Source organism: Pipra filicauda, unplaced genomic scaffold (assembly GCF_003945595.2).
Source record: "Pipra filicauda isolate LSUMZ 115617 unplaced genomic scaffold, ASM394559v2 scaffold96_size2947999_pilon, whole genome shotgun sequence".
NCBI classification, from domain to species: domain Eukaryota; kingdom Metazoa; phylum Chordata; class Aves; order Passeriformes; family Pipridae; genus Pipra; species Pipra filicauda.
In genome coordinates, this window is record NW_024105164.1 from 1,107,673 (window position 1) to 1,121,995 (window position 14,323).

Below are 14,323 nucleotides of genomic sequence, written 5' to 3' on the forward strand. Positions count from 1 at the left end.
ACTCCTCATTTATGCTGCAGTCCCTTCAAGTGTGATCGAAGCCCCACTGAATTAAACACCAATCAAACAAATAAAATAAAGAAGTTCTAATTTCAAATGGGCAACGGTTTACCATGTAACAATATTACAAGACGTTTTTATAGAGAGTAAGAGACTTGATCAAAGTCACAGAGGAATTCAGTGGCAAGGCTGTGAACAGAACCCAAATATGAATCTCAAACAAAGTTTGTGTCACAATTACCGTGCCTCTTAATTTAAAAATTGTTCCTTCACTTTATAAATCTCTATTCACAAAAGAAAAGCATATTTTCTAACATGAAGGTTAGCTTTCCTCCAGTTACAGGTACCTTGATGTTACATACCTGAAAAGGGTTGAAGTCAAGAGCTCGAACAGGACCTGAATGCTTCTCTGTCTGCCCAATCACAGGCTCACTCTTCGAAGTCAAGATGCGGTGCACACTGTACATTGTCAGTACACCATTGTCCCCTCCACCAATGACCACTCCAGAGGACTCTGGAGATCCGTTTCCAAAGTTCCCCCAGATCAGCTTATGAAATCTAAAAAAAGAAGAAAATAAAGCTGGCAATGGCCACAATGTTTGATGGAATTCAAGATACCCTCTGCATTACCGAAACCCACATTCATGTTTTGACCTATCAAACACATCCATCAGTCTGCACCTTAAACAATCCCCTTTTAAGAGGACTTGGGCTCCTGCATGCAAAAAAAGAAATAAGCTTCCTTCCAAAGACTTTTAAGGGGAACTTAAAAAGAAAGAGTTTGTGGTTGTTTTGTTTGTTTAAAACTTTTAGGACCTCACATAGGATTCGGTAGGTGAAATCCTCTAGCCTACATTATATAGAAAAATAGATTAGGTGACTATGTGCATTCATTCTCAGAGCTGTTATCTGGAAAATATGTTTACCCTCTTTAAAATCTGCTACTTAGAACAAGGCTTTGTTTTACACTGGGTGCAAATGTTACCGACCGATCAGCCTAAGAAATCATCTTTTCTTAAAAAGCTAGAAGGTAAGTTTCACTCTGCCTCTAGGCTCTTTAGTGCAAATTGTTAGTCCCAGCAAATAATGTCTCTGCTCACTGGCTGACTACCATGCAAGTAATTTCAAATTTCTCTAATGGTCCAACTGCTCTACTTTTATACCCAACACGATCTGTGTAAACAAATACGTTCAATTTTTGAAGACAGAGGTCAACTGATTTAAAAGATCACTTTATACACTAACATTATCTCCTCCTCTCCTTTCTTGTACCAGAAAACCCTTTTCAGTTTTATTGATTGATACATCAGTATGAGCCTCCAGTACCTGTTTGAGGCAGGAAGTGTTCCTTTCTGCTTCATATCCAGGGAGGGATCCCTGAAGTCAACCTCAAATATTTCCAAGGTGGCATTTGTACTGAAGGACGCATCCAGTTGCTGGGCAGATGTTCCTAGTAGAAGTACAAGGGCAACACAAGTGGGCACTTTTATCAAAAGCACAAGATACAAAAAGAACAAGGCACCGAAAACCTATTCTTCATAGTCAACACAACCTTGGTCTTGGTGCCTGTTCAAAGAGAGGACATGTCTGAACACCTCAGAAAAAAAAGAAATGAAATTCTGACAAAGACCTTGAAAGAAATTAGAAAGAAGTTCTTTAAGAAATTCTGGGCACCAAGGGCACTGTTGCACAGATAACTTTCACTCTTGGGATAAATATAACTCACGCACCCTCCTCCAAGTAACCACGGCTTCTAATATTAAGTTCTTCTCTAAATTACAAATGCAGTTGCATCATGAAATCCAGCTACAATTATGATCCCAAATACTTTTGTATACTGCTCCTCAACTATGACCACGTGTCTTAATCAGACCTTCTGAGCCCCCTCTATAGGTAAAGTTCTTCAACTCTAACCCAGTAAACATGCCTCAATGACCCACAGACAGCTATCAGTCACACAACGATTGACTACCTTCCTTCTCCCTAGCTTACAGAATAAAAGCTAAAAATTGATTTCACATTGCCTAGTGGGACACTGCCAGGCACACAGTCACCCCGTCCCCCAGTTATCACAGGGATGCCTGTGGCATGGAAAGTGCCCAAGAGACTATTAAAAAGCAGTACAAATTATGAAACTATGTAGTTTCTGATCTAAAACAGACTGAAGCTAAGACCTTTGGCTCAACTAAAACTCTGGCCTTGTTATGGAGACACAATATAGACTATCTACCCCAAAAATGATAGCGTTGTTTCTAAGGCAACAGTTGACATTTTGTCACTTTGTTCTGACAGTCATCCATGGGAAAAAAAAGTCAAAACAATATTGCAGTGCTGCACAACCCAAGCAGAAAACAGAGTTGACTAGCTGGGCAGACAACTGTGGTGGGGTGACCATGGCTATAAAGCAGGTGCCCACCAAAGCTGCTCTATCACTCACCTACTCAGCTGGATGGGGGAGAAGAAATATAATGAAAGGTTCATGAGTGGAGATAAGGACAAAGAGAGATCACTCATCAGTTACTATCATGGGCAAAACAGTCTCAACTCGGGAAAATGAGATTAATTTTAACTACCAATCAAAATCAGAGTAGAATAATGAGAAAATGAAAACTAAATAATAAAACACCTTTCCCTTTACCCCTCCCTCTTCCAGGGCTTAACTTTACTCCTGAATTGTCTACCTCCTCCCTCCGCCAGCAGTGCAGGGAAACAAGGGTTACAGTCAGTTCATCATGCACTGTTTCAGCCGCTCCTCTTCCTCAGGGGGAGGACTCTTCACACTCCTCCTCTGCTCCAGTGTGGGAGACAGTTCTCTACAAACTTCTCCAATGCAAATCCTTCCCACAAGCTTAAGTTCTTCACAAACTGCTCCAGCATGGGTTCCTCCCATGGGGTGTAGTCCAGGAACAGACTGCTCCAGCCTCAGTTACTCATAAGGTCAGAAGTCCTGCCAGCAAGCCGGTTCTAGTATGGGCTCCTCTCTCCATGGAGCCACAGGTCCTACCAGGAGCCTGCTCCAGCATGGGCTTCCCACAGGGCCACAGCATCCTTTGGGCATCCACCTGATCCAGCACAGAGTCCTCTCAGGATCGCAGGTGGGTATCTGTTCCACTGTGGATGTCCATGGGCTGTGGGGGATAGCCTGCCTCACCATGGTCTTCACCACAGGCTGCAGGGGAATCTCTGCTCTGACACCTGAAGCACATCCTGCATGGACCTTGGTGACTACAGAATTGTTTCTCTCGCATATTCTCACTCCTCTCTTTGGCTTCAGTTATGCAGGGCTTTGTTCCTCCCCAGCAGCATTGCCACTGCTGCTGATGGGCTCAGCCTTGAACAGTGGTGGGTCCACCTTGGACCCGGCTGGCATTGGCTCCAATGGACACAGTGGGAGCTTCCAGCAGCTTCATACAGAAGCCACCCCTTCTACCAAAACCTTACCACACAAGCTGTCAGCTCCACACAGACAATAAACTCACCTGCTGTCAACTCAGTGAACAGGTTGACTTTCCGCTTCAGGAAATAAAATTACTATAACAATTGTTAATAATTAATAAAACCAACAAAACGAAATGTAAGGTTTTGCAAAACTACTGAAAATTGAATGTTAACCAAAACAGGCAACTTTAGGGAGAAGAGGTTTCTATTATTTGATTTTCAAGTCACATGATAATGACTGAAGACAGATGAGTAAAACTGAGTTCACACAAACACAAACTTTTTTTTTCCCCCACAGACATAGCAAGTATGCAACCTTATTTTGTTTTTCAATAGCAAGAAGGTGTTGGAGTCCAGTTGGTGTTCAGACTTAATTAGAAATTAAATCAAAAAAGTCATGTATTCAACCTTTAAAAAAATCACTGGTCTTTAAAAATGTCAAAGTTGGGCATAAAAGTAATCCTCTACCAGTTACTTTAAAAAAACATAAAGCTGTAATTCTGTATATTGCTTGTAAGTTTTCCAGAGACTATCAAGGTGGAAACTATTGAAAGTTAAAATCAATACAACTCTACATAAAATCCTTGTGATTTATACTTTATTATTCATGAATTGTGAAGAACTTTACCTGTTGCTAGATAAATGGGGTGGTTGTTTGCTGGACTCCACGCCTGCACAGCTGTTCGCTCGATTTCTTTTAGCTTCATTTTCTAGGCTCTGAAAGAAATTTCACACAGTGATTAGAATAGACAGACAGAGTCGACATGAAAATAATCACATCAGAAACAAAATATTCCCCTTACCAAGATACCATGAGAACAAATTGGTCTCAATAGAGTGAAGTTACTTGCTACTTCCTGAGGTAGTGAATACAGTTTTACTGTAATGAATCAGGATATTTTAGACTTCATTACAGAAGACCCCCCACAATCCCAACTATGTGACCTCAGATTTTCTTTCAAATATAGGTCTCTTTTTTATATGTCCCAATTACAGGAGAGAGATCTAAAGCAGATCTAAATTAAACAACATACTCAAGTCTTCAGTCCAAGTCGGTTTAAATCAGCTGCAGAAATTAATTTACACAAATGTATTTTGCTCTAGCACTAGTTGCTCTCTCTGAACAAGCAGATGTCACTATATACATAAGCAAAAAGGGAGCAGAAGGAATCTCAGGGCAGGCTAAATTCCAAGCAGAAAAGTGACGTGGCGACATAAAACAAAGTGCAATGCTATCACGTGCCAATTCAGTTAATGTACTTTGTTCTTTTGCTCCTATGAAAAGCAAAAGTTAAAAATCCCTTGACTTCTCTTTGAGTCTCTTTGAGCAAATGGTAGAAGGTGAGAAGAAGTAATCCACAAGTAACTACTGGTTTCAATCTCAGCACTGACAATTCTTTTTATAGATCAACTGACACCTGTAAAATGGGAACAAAACTTCCCCATGTCACTGGAGACAAATTAGTTGGGCAATAATGTAGCAGGGCAACTGAAAGTCAAACATCAGCAGCAGGCAGCTGGGAGGCTGGAAAACTGAATATAAATACAAATTATCATCCTGTGCAGGATCCCATTCTTGCCAAGGAGAAAGCACCCAGCACCTCTCCATGGCTTATGGAGACAAACAGACCTTCTAAGCATCATAAATGATGTGTGGACATAGCATTCACAGACTAGCAAGGTCACTCCCATAAGCAGTTCCTTTCAGGCTTGGCTGCATTGCAGCCTTATAGCTTTAGCTAATCAGAACTGTTAACTATGCATTCAGACTGTATCGTGACGAATAAAGTAAAACCATCAGCAGGCAGCAGAGCAAAACCCTCTGCATCCTGTCAGCTTGCTGTAATTAACTTCTCCTGCTTACTTGACACTGTTTGTGTAAACTACAATCTATATCACATGGCCTTCTGTTCAGCTGCAGGGCTACAAGTCTCAGTGTTTCAGAGTTTGGCTTTACTCAGGCCAGAGTACAACCAAGTTCATAAATGTACCTTGCTGTGGGCTTGCCAGCCCACTGTCTGGCCGAAAAAGGAAAAAAACAAAAAAAAACCAAAAAAAACCCAACAAAAACCAACTCAGTTTTGAAAAAGCCTTCCATCACCTTGTGGCTTATATGAAGCTATGGCCTCCTGAGGTCCACATAAGGGGAAATCTGGTCAGCATTACTTTGTGGGCTTGGACCTCCTAGCTAATAACTCTACACCCTTTTTAGGGTTTCTTCTCCATCACCAGTTAGAAGTTAAGGACATCCTCTCTCTCCCCCATGCACTTTCAGGATATGCTGTTTGACTAGAATCTATTTAATGTTTTTCAGCATTAGTGTGCAGCAGTATCCCTCAAAGCTCAAACTGCCTACTGCTATTCTCACATTAACCTTATCCCAACTTAGCTGCTAAGGCCCAAAGGAATCTGAACAGAACTCTTGTACAATTAAAGAAGTGCAACTATTTCTTCATGCACCCTAGGAACAGAAGTGGAAAGGTCATCTCCTCGTCATAATAACATATCTCCAAAACTTACTTTCCAATCTTCCAGTGCACATTTTGTGTGGTACTCCTTAGGGGTCCACCATATTCCCTATGCCAAGATGTTCCAGTGCCTACTCATTTGTGCAGGAACGCTGTCCAGATCTCCTCCCTTCATTGGCAGAGGAGAATGAAAATATCCCCAGAAGTCAGGTGAATCTGCTATAAACAGCCTATTGCACAAGGCTCTACCTGATTCCACAGATGTGGGCAGGCAGGACAGCTGGTACATTCCTTACCAGTCCCTTTCTTGCCCCTTCCTCCTCCAGTTATAATCCATCAGTTGTAGGAGCTGACTACATCCAGGCCTCACTGTTTCTTGGCTTTTGAGAGGGCAACTTCCCTGTAAACAATAGACTTCCCTGTAAATTAATAGACAATGGCCAAGAAACCTCTTCCCTCTAGGAAATTAACTGGTAAGGAAAGAATGAAGAGTGCAATTATCAGAAACTTAGGTGAATGGTAGGAGCTCCCACTCCTTACCTCTGTGCTGGACTGACTGCATGGTTGGCATAATTTGCATTTAAGGTGCAAACAAAGATAAAGTGCCAAAATTGTGCAGAACAACATGGATCAATTGTTCAGCTTTTCTTGTCAAGAGAATGTTTTACATAAGAAAGTCAACACCACTCTTCTCTTTTCACCAATTTAAGTCAGGACAGAATGTGAAGGTAAAGTGTCTTGGTCATAGTAACACACCTAGATGCAGGAAAGCAAACAAGACACCATTTAGGGTGGCTCAATGTCAACAAAACAATCACTCCTTAAGGGAGTGGGCTCTGAGTTTGGAAAGGAAAAAAATGCCTGATTTGAGTCTTACTCTTAGAGTAGTGATCCTTCTATAGCACTGCACATGTCTGTATCCAGGACAGGATTCACGATCCTTAAAGCAGGAAAAAGCCCTTCTTTAGTAAACTCTTGTGGTTGCCTGAGAAAAATTCACCAGTATTGAACTCTTCCACAGTGGAATTTTTAGGGAGAGGTTGCCACCTGCTGTCATCTCACAATATAGCCTCTAAGACTTTTGAGAAAGCTCATGCTTTTCTCAGGACGTCTAATTAATTAATCATGACAATTCCTCACACTCCTTCTACAGACATATATCTTATTACAGATCTAATATATTAAGGAATCTCAGCCCCAAAGGGAGTGGAAGGACAGAAGCATCATCTCCCCACAGCCTTCCCCAAACATGGCTTTCCTGCACAGTGACCTTAAAGTGTCTGCAAAGCAAAACTCAACAGATCAGAGCACTTCCCACCAGAGAAACGGAGAGAAACAGTGAAAATTAAAAGCACATAATCTCAAATCACAATGACCATGCAAACAGTGCTGAGAGAGACAAAAATTCCTCACCTGCGTTAAAGTGAAATACTCATGGCTTTACAATACATTGCAAAAGACCATGGTTGGTTTTTTATGAGCTAACTGACCCTCAAAGCTGTCATGATAATTATCCCTGGTGTCACTCTAGTGAGGCCTTCTCTCTCTTGCACCACCTAAATAAGATCAATCAGAAATCCCCTCCCACTGATTTTCCCTATCCTCCTCCCGCCACTGGACACACAACCATTCCTCTCTGAACAATTCCTGCTGATACTGGACTTCTAGCACTGGACACAAAGGAGTTGATAAGCTGATCTCCCCCACTTAGTTAAAAGTGAAACTTGGGCAGAACAAAAAAGACTTGTCCAAGGTCACCCGGGGGACAAGCAGACACTCTAAGACCTGAAAAAGGTACCTCAGCCATGACACAATCGTTAAGACATAAACTGCGCCTATAGTTTCTACATCCCAACATCAACTTAAAATCTCTGTACTGCCCCTTGCACTGCTCTGACACTCTCCTTTCACAGCTCCCCAACACCCTGTGGCCAGGCTGTTTTCGTACGTGCTTATTATAAACCCCGATTACAGAGACACTAATCTCAGCTAATCACTGGTGTGTGCAAGGTGGAGTTGTTGCAGGGCAGGGCTCAGCACATTCCTCCATGACAGTTCCCATGGTATATAAAAAAACCTCTTATGCCCTGCGCACTTCCAGAAGCTGTTGCCCATTGCACGGCAGTGTGCGTACGTCCCAAGGCTGCTTGTCCAAACAACAGCCTTACACCGTGGGATGGCGAAGACGAGCGAAGGTCTAGGAGGAAAGCATTGCCCTCGGACACCGGGTGTCACACACAGGCTCTGGGCGACGCCAGAGGCCTTTCCGCGGCCCAGGTCACTCAGCGGAGCTCCCCGGCCGCTCCCTGCCGGCTGCCGGCCGGCCGAGGGGAAACGGGATCCGGGGCTCCCAGGGCAAGGACGGGGCCACGGGCCCTGGGGACGGAGTCGTGACAGCGACAGCGGGGAGGGGGCGGGCAGGGCAGAACAGCAGCCCGAGCTGGGGGGGGGGCCGGGGGCGCGGAGGGGCAGGGCAGGGGCGGCCCCTGGCACCGGGTCGGTGTCTGAGGGCGCGGGGCCGGGCCGGGCCGGCCGGCGGGGAGGGGGCGGGCGGCCCTTACCGCTCGCTGCCGTCCCTCCGCGCCTCTCGCTCCCCAGCCCGGCGTCCGACGGTGGCCGCGGGGAGCCCGCCCGGCCCGCCCCGCCGCGCATGCGCCGCCCCGCCCCGGAACCCGGCCCCGCCCCGCTGTCCCCTCAGCAGCGCCCGGGGCTCCGTCTCCGTTCTCAGTGTACCTGACTTGGCTCTATCCGCCGGTCCCGGACCGGTCACGCCGCTCAAGGCCAAGGAGACCAGAGCTGCACCCGGGCTCTACTGCCCCTGCAGTCACCCCCTCAGGGCTTTGCCTCAGCTACACATTTCATCCATCCTAGGAGAGTGTGCATAAGGGAAAGGAATATATTTTTCTAAAAGCGTTTTAATCGCCAGGAAAAAAATGCAGAAGGGCCCAGACCTCCTTCGCTCACCTCTCTCCTGGTTTTCAGAAAATCTGCGTGTTACAAACCCCATTTTTGAGGATTTCTGAGCCGTATTATCTGCCCAACCCATTATGCCTTCCCCATGAAGAAAACCCATAACGAAGTTACTGGTTAGAACGAACTAGGATTGGAAGTCCCCCAATGGGGCAGACAGCACTGGTACACTGTGCAATGAGCTGGATGGGCCTCAATCTGCCTCGCTGCAAGTGCTACACACAGCAAGGCTCCTATTACTGCTCTGATCATCTTCATTTCATTTGAAGACTCCTTGCAACTCTCCTAACACTGTATAAAGTGCTGTCATGTAACTGCTTTCTTTATATATCTGCTGCTCTTAAAGCACAAACCTGAGTCATGATAGGGTGTTGAGAGCAGAGCACAGCATCCAGTTTATAGGAAGCACTCAGAGCAGCCCAAGCCCTTGGCCTTTTTGATCACCCACTCCTGCAGCAGCATCTAAGGCATAGCATAAGGGAGTTGAGAGAACATTTACTGTAAATCACCACTGAAGGTACCATCTTCTCCTCCAGTAACAAGGAGGAAAAAAAGAACATGTTAAAGGAAGAGCGGAGCTGGACAAATCTATGAGCTTAATATAACCATATCCATACCTTTCCCAAGCAAGCTGTCACTGAAGCCACAGGAGGCCCCAGACCCGTGGTTTGCAGCAAGGCAGGCAGACTTCATGGGACAGATATAAGTCCAGCCCAGGTGGATGAGCTCAGGCCATAAAGGAGCAACTTGGGCACCTGTGCGCTTGGATGAAAGCCCAGGGGCATCAGAACACGTGTGGCCAGAGCTGGACTTGCTCATTAGCCCTTTCATACCACTGCCGTCCACACAGCTCTGCTATCAGCTTCAAGCTACTCGTTGCAAGGCTCTGTGCCTTACTAGTCCTTCCTACTGGTCGTACAAACTTCACTTGAGAGGGCATCTAGACCAGGAAGAGATCAAAGTCAACTGCCAGGAAGTGCAGAGAGTTATTCACACAGTGTAAGACTCCCAAGGACTGGCAGTTGCCAGTCTGGTTCTGTCTGTCTTTCAGAGTATTTGGTTACACTCCAGTTCAACGCCAAGCAGCATCTACAGTAACCACTTGGCAACAGGAAGTATCTCATATATAAACAGGCAGAGCTGAGGAATGTTTGTGCACAAGGTACTTAAATGAGCAGCAGCCCTAGGACTACACTCAGAACTTTGCCCCACAGATACTATCCCACTTAGAAAAATGACAAAATTTCATCAGCTGTAATTCAGCCTTCTCAAACCAACAGAAGACAACTAGCACAGTAGGTGTCATTGATGTATTTCACTGCAGTTGGCGGTTGAACATTGCAGAACAAGTGTTAACGTATGCCACAGCGAACACTAGAGAAGATTCCATCCCTAGCAGAGCTGACAAGACTCATCTCACTTGAACAACTTTCAAATTTCATAGTGTACCACCACTGGTGGCTCTTTATTGGGGTCTCCTCCTTTCTCCAGATACAGGTCATTGAAGGGATATTGCTTCGGTCCCTACAAGGAGAGATAAAGAGTGGCAAATTCACCACATTCACCAAGCAAATTAAGAGGTACAAGGCAAATGTCTCATCCCATCCCACCCCCACCCAAATCAAGGCTTGCCATTTACAACATAAATTTCTATTTCCTGAGTGCTTCAGCCAGAATATTAGAGTATGAGGCAAGTAAATTCAGAAATGGGAGTTCTTTCTATAAACCTATGTCCTTGAGCAGAAACATCAAGGTGGTCTTGCACTTAATCAACAGTTCATCTCACAGCATGAGGGCAATATATTGCAGAAGCTGTTTGTGTATTCAGACGCATTTTTCAATATTACATTTCCCAAATGATACAAATCATGAGATATAACTAAAAAAAAGGGCAAGAGAAGAGAGCATCTCTCTTAAGCAGATGCACACAGGGAAGGAGAATACCTAGACCAAAGAAAGAATACTGTAAGAAGCATAGCTTAAAATTAATTCCCTGTGAACAGGACCTCCTCACTATGAAACAGTATCTGTGAGCTGAGCCAAACCAGCCAAGAGAAAAACTTAGGTTAGATGAGGCCCTTGGCCCAGCCCCTGACAGGAGTAGGGTTTTGCATTCACATCCACCACTCAGCTTCAGCAAAACCACTTCTCTAGGCACTGGCAGTGACAAGAAACACAGCTACTCTTCCTCCCTTTACCCTTGGGTTTCACTCACCACAGGCCTGTAAGATGGATAGATCTCTCCAAGAGCAAACATGAACAGCATGGTACCCAAAAAGATAAGGAAGTGTTTGCGCATGGTATGCCAGGGAACTACTGTGGGGGATGTATCAACTCGGTTCCGAATGTACATGTCAAAGTCCCAGTGCATCTGAAAAACAAAGGACCATTGCACATTTACCAAGAGTAGTCAAGCTGCTTTTCTCAAGGGAAGCAGTACATTACAGCATGCACAACAAAACTGCCAGAAGCTGCTGCTTCTTCTCCACCTCAAAAGTGGAGATAAAGCCACAGAGGAGGTATGTGATTTACCTACAGTCACAACAAACTGTTGTTTCCAGTAAAATTCAAGACTCCAAATTTCATCCCATGCTTATACCAGGCAACATGCTTAATTATAGGATAGCAGCAGCTTTTATTTCTATACGTAATCATTCCACCTCAGCTTTGCTCCCCAGCACCACTAGAAAAACATGACATAAATCAGAACCCTCATTTATAGAAACCCAGTCACATATCCAAACAGAAGTAGCAGTGTTATTTCAAACAAAGAAGCAACTACATGACCCTTGGAAGCTGGTTCCTCTAAACAGGTAGAGCACCTGCTGTTGTTACTCCAGGAAAAGAGCAGGGCTGGTAACAAGCTAATGCCCTTCCCAATGGAAGCAGAAGGGCATTTAAGCTTCTGCCTTGAAGTATACCTAGGAAAGTGCCAAGCACGTTCTGCCTAGTCTCCTTTCACATTAATGAGCAGAGAATGTATTAATTTGCAGCTCAAGTAGTGCCACCAGATTCCCAGCTTTAGCTCCCACAGAGCAATTTGCTATCAAACCCAGAGAGCCAGACTGAGAAGAAATCAAAGTTGTCTAAACAGAGGCATCTGCTGACAGCTGGAATGCACCAGTGTATTCCTCTTGGCTCCCCACTGCCAACCTCATGTGCAAGGGCTTGTATACAAGCCTTCCTGTACCAAGCACTACAACACAGAATCAACAGAGTTGTTTTTTTTTTTTATGTGCTTTTACAGTCATTACAACATGCACTTTGCTGTGGTACACGTGTTGAAATGCTCTGGCATGTTCATACTATGATATATTACACACACATACTTACATAAACTCTGCTTTTAGTAGAGATCTCAAGTCAGTTACCAAGCTCAGTAACCCCAGTCAGGTTGCAGTCGTTCACAAAGGGAACATTCACTAAATGAAGAATTACTTCTGACAAGGAATTTGAGGAACTTAGATTCTGAAAGTTAACACAGGTGGTCTATTCATATTTGTCTTAAGGACATCTTAAGGACAACTTTCTTTAGAGAGAACATCCTTATTTGTATTCTACCTCAAAACATCCCTGGAGTAATAAAGCAGCAATAGCTACTTCCACTGATGATTGACATTCAAATGATGGATTCTTTGCTAAACAATTCTGAACCAGGCTCTTGTACTGAGTCAGATCAGGCAAATAAAATGTATGAGAGTTTCTTATTCCTACAGGGAAAGTTAAGTTTGTAAAGTCTCCCTCCTCATAAGCTGTTAACTGTCCTCAGCACTTTCAAAATATTTACCCTGATGGCCACAGCCTAAGCTTCCCTCAAACTGTCTGTCCCTGCCTGCACAGGCAACACACACCTGCACTGGTGATGCAATTACACAAAGAGTTCCACTGAAAACATTACCACCACGTGCATGTATTAACAGCTCCATTGGTGAGCGACTTGAGAAGTGCTACTAGCATTCCTACCGGCTCTCCCCAGTTGTGCCTCACGTCTGGCTGGTCCCACTGGTACCAGGGGTCTCTCTCATGCTGAGACTTATTAGGGAGCATGGGATAGTCACCATACCTGCGAGAAACAAACGAAACACCAAACATACAAGAAATCTGTACTAATTTAGATACATTTTGTAGGAAACACTATAGGATAGGCCTACGGAAATGAAATAATTAAATATTACTTTGTTTTTATAGCTTTTATGTATAAACGTTTTTAAAATGCATTAAAGCAACTAGCACAACAACCATCACTTTGATACCAGTCACTGGAACAAATGGCATTCCTCAAAGTCGCCTTTTTGGGCTATACTAGGTGAAATGCAAGCTTGACTGAAATATGGAATGACAGTTGTCTTGGCACATGTCAAAGTATTCCTGACATCTTTATTCTAGAGATGGCTTAGCCTTACACTACAACAACATACGAAGTCTCTCATATTTTATTCACACAGCCTCCAACTCATTCCATTTGCTCCCATTTTAAAACACTGATGTATCTACAAAGCTCTAAGCTCACAGCACGGCCAGGCATTCACCAGGGACTACCAGCCTGCAGCACCTCCGCATAAAGCCGGGAGGGCCGTGCTGGCCCCGGCTCGCTCCCGGCGGCGGGGGCACGGCACCACCCCGCTCACCCGAAGCCGTCGTCGGGGTAGGGCTGATAGTCCTCCACCCGCATGTTGTACTTCTTCGCGGCGGCTGCCCGCTCCTCCGGGGTGCGCGGGTACGGCCCGGGCAGCATGTCCTTGGACATCTCCGAGGCTGCGGGAGAGGAACGCGGCAGGGTGGGCGCGGGCCCCACCGGCGGCCGCCGCCAGCGCGGGGAGGTCGCGCCGCCCTCTCGCCCCGGCCCCGCAGACACCAGCCCTGCCGCCCCAGAGGCACCCGCCCCGCCGCCGGCCGAGGCCCGTCGCTCCCGCCTCCCCGCTCACCCGCCCGCGCCCCCGGGGGCGCCGCCATAGCGACCCGGGCCGCCCTGAGCCCCGCGGCCGCCCTGGGACAGAGGACACCGCGCAGCGCGCCCGCCATCATCGCCTCAGCGCGCAGGCGCGGCCGCTGCGCCTGAGGGACGGAGAGGCGGGGCCAGAGCCGAGGGGCGGGGTCCTTGGTAGGCGGGGTCTGAGGGAAGGGGTGGGGCTGATGGGTGGGCGGGGCCGCCCCGGGCCCGCCTTTGCCGCGGCTTTAAATACTCGTTCGGGGCGTTAATTAATCAGCCGCTGTTATTATAATATTGACACAAGCGCTAATGGACGGAAAGGGCATCAGTGCGATATTTCGCCCTGTCTGCCGTCATCTGAAGCGGAGTAATGGGAATTTATGGCAGACACCGCATTTCAGACGCAGGGCAGCCTCCTGTGGAGCAGCCGGGTCGATGCTCGATGGGATCGATGCCATGGCTGGTGGCGTTATGTGAATTGCCTTTTTTGTATCGGTATCAATGTTATTAAAGTTAA

General features: G+C 45.8%; 2 protein-coding genes across 6 annotated transcripts in view; both read right to left on the reverse strand.

The window, feature by feature from the left end:
* The window catches only part of SEC31B (SEC31 homolog B, COPII coat complex component), a 37,521-nt gene extending 27,437 nt beyond the window's left edge, over nt 1-10,084 (reverse strand). For 2 of the 5 annotated variants that reach the window (XM_027718821.2, XM_027718780.2), the window contains exons 1-4: nt 8,468-8,530; nt 4,067-4,155; nt 1,327-1,450; nt 363-558 (exon numbers count right to left, since the gene is read on the reverse strand). In XM_027718821.2, the coding sequence (XP_027574622.2) occupies nt 363-558; nt 1,327-1,450; nt 4,067-4,145 (399 nt within the window). In that variant the 5' untranslated portion in view covers nt 4,146-4,155; nt 8,468-8,530. Of the gene's footprint in view, nt 1-362; nt 559-1,326; nt 1,451-4,066; nt 4,156-8,074; nt 8,096-8,467; nt 8,531-9,229; nt 9,339-9,493 lie in introns of those variants that run through there. The other 3 variants (XM_039377878.1, XM_039377880.1, XM_039377881.1) reach the window with 3 other exon arrangements.
* An 87-nt stretch (nt 10,085-10,171) lies between these two features.
* NDUFB8 (NADH:ubiquinone oxidoreductase subunit B8) lies at nt 10,172-13,914 on the reverse strand. Its single transcript, XM_027718832.2, has 5 exons — nt 13,802-13,914; nt 13,505-13,631; nt 12,840-12,939; nt 11,092-11,247; nt 10,172-10,400 (listed from the first exon to the last, which is right to left on the reverse strand). Exons 1-5 carry the CDS (start codon nt 13,899-13,901, stop codon nt 10,308-10,310), a joined length of 576 nt encoding a protein of 191 aa, XP_027574633.1. The 5' UTR covers nt 13,902-13,914; the 3' UTR covers nt 10,172-10,307.
* Nucleotides 13,915-14,323: the final 409 nt, after the last annotated feature.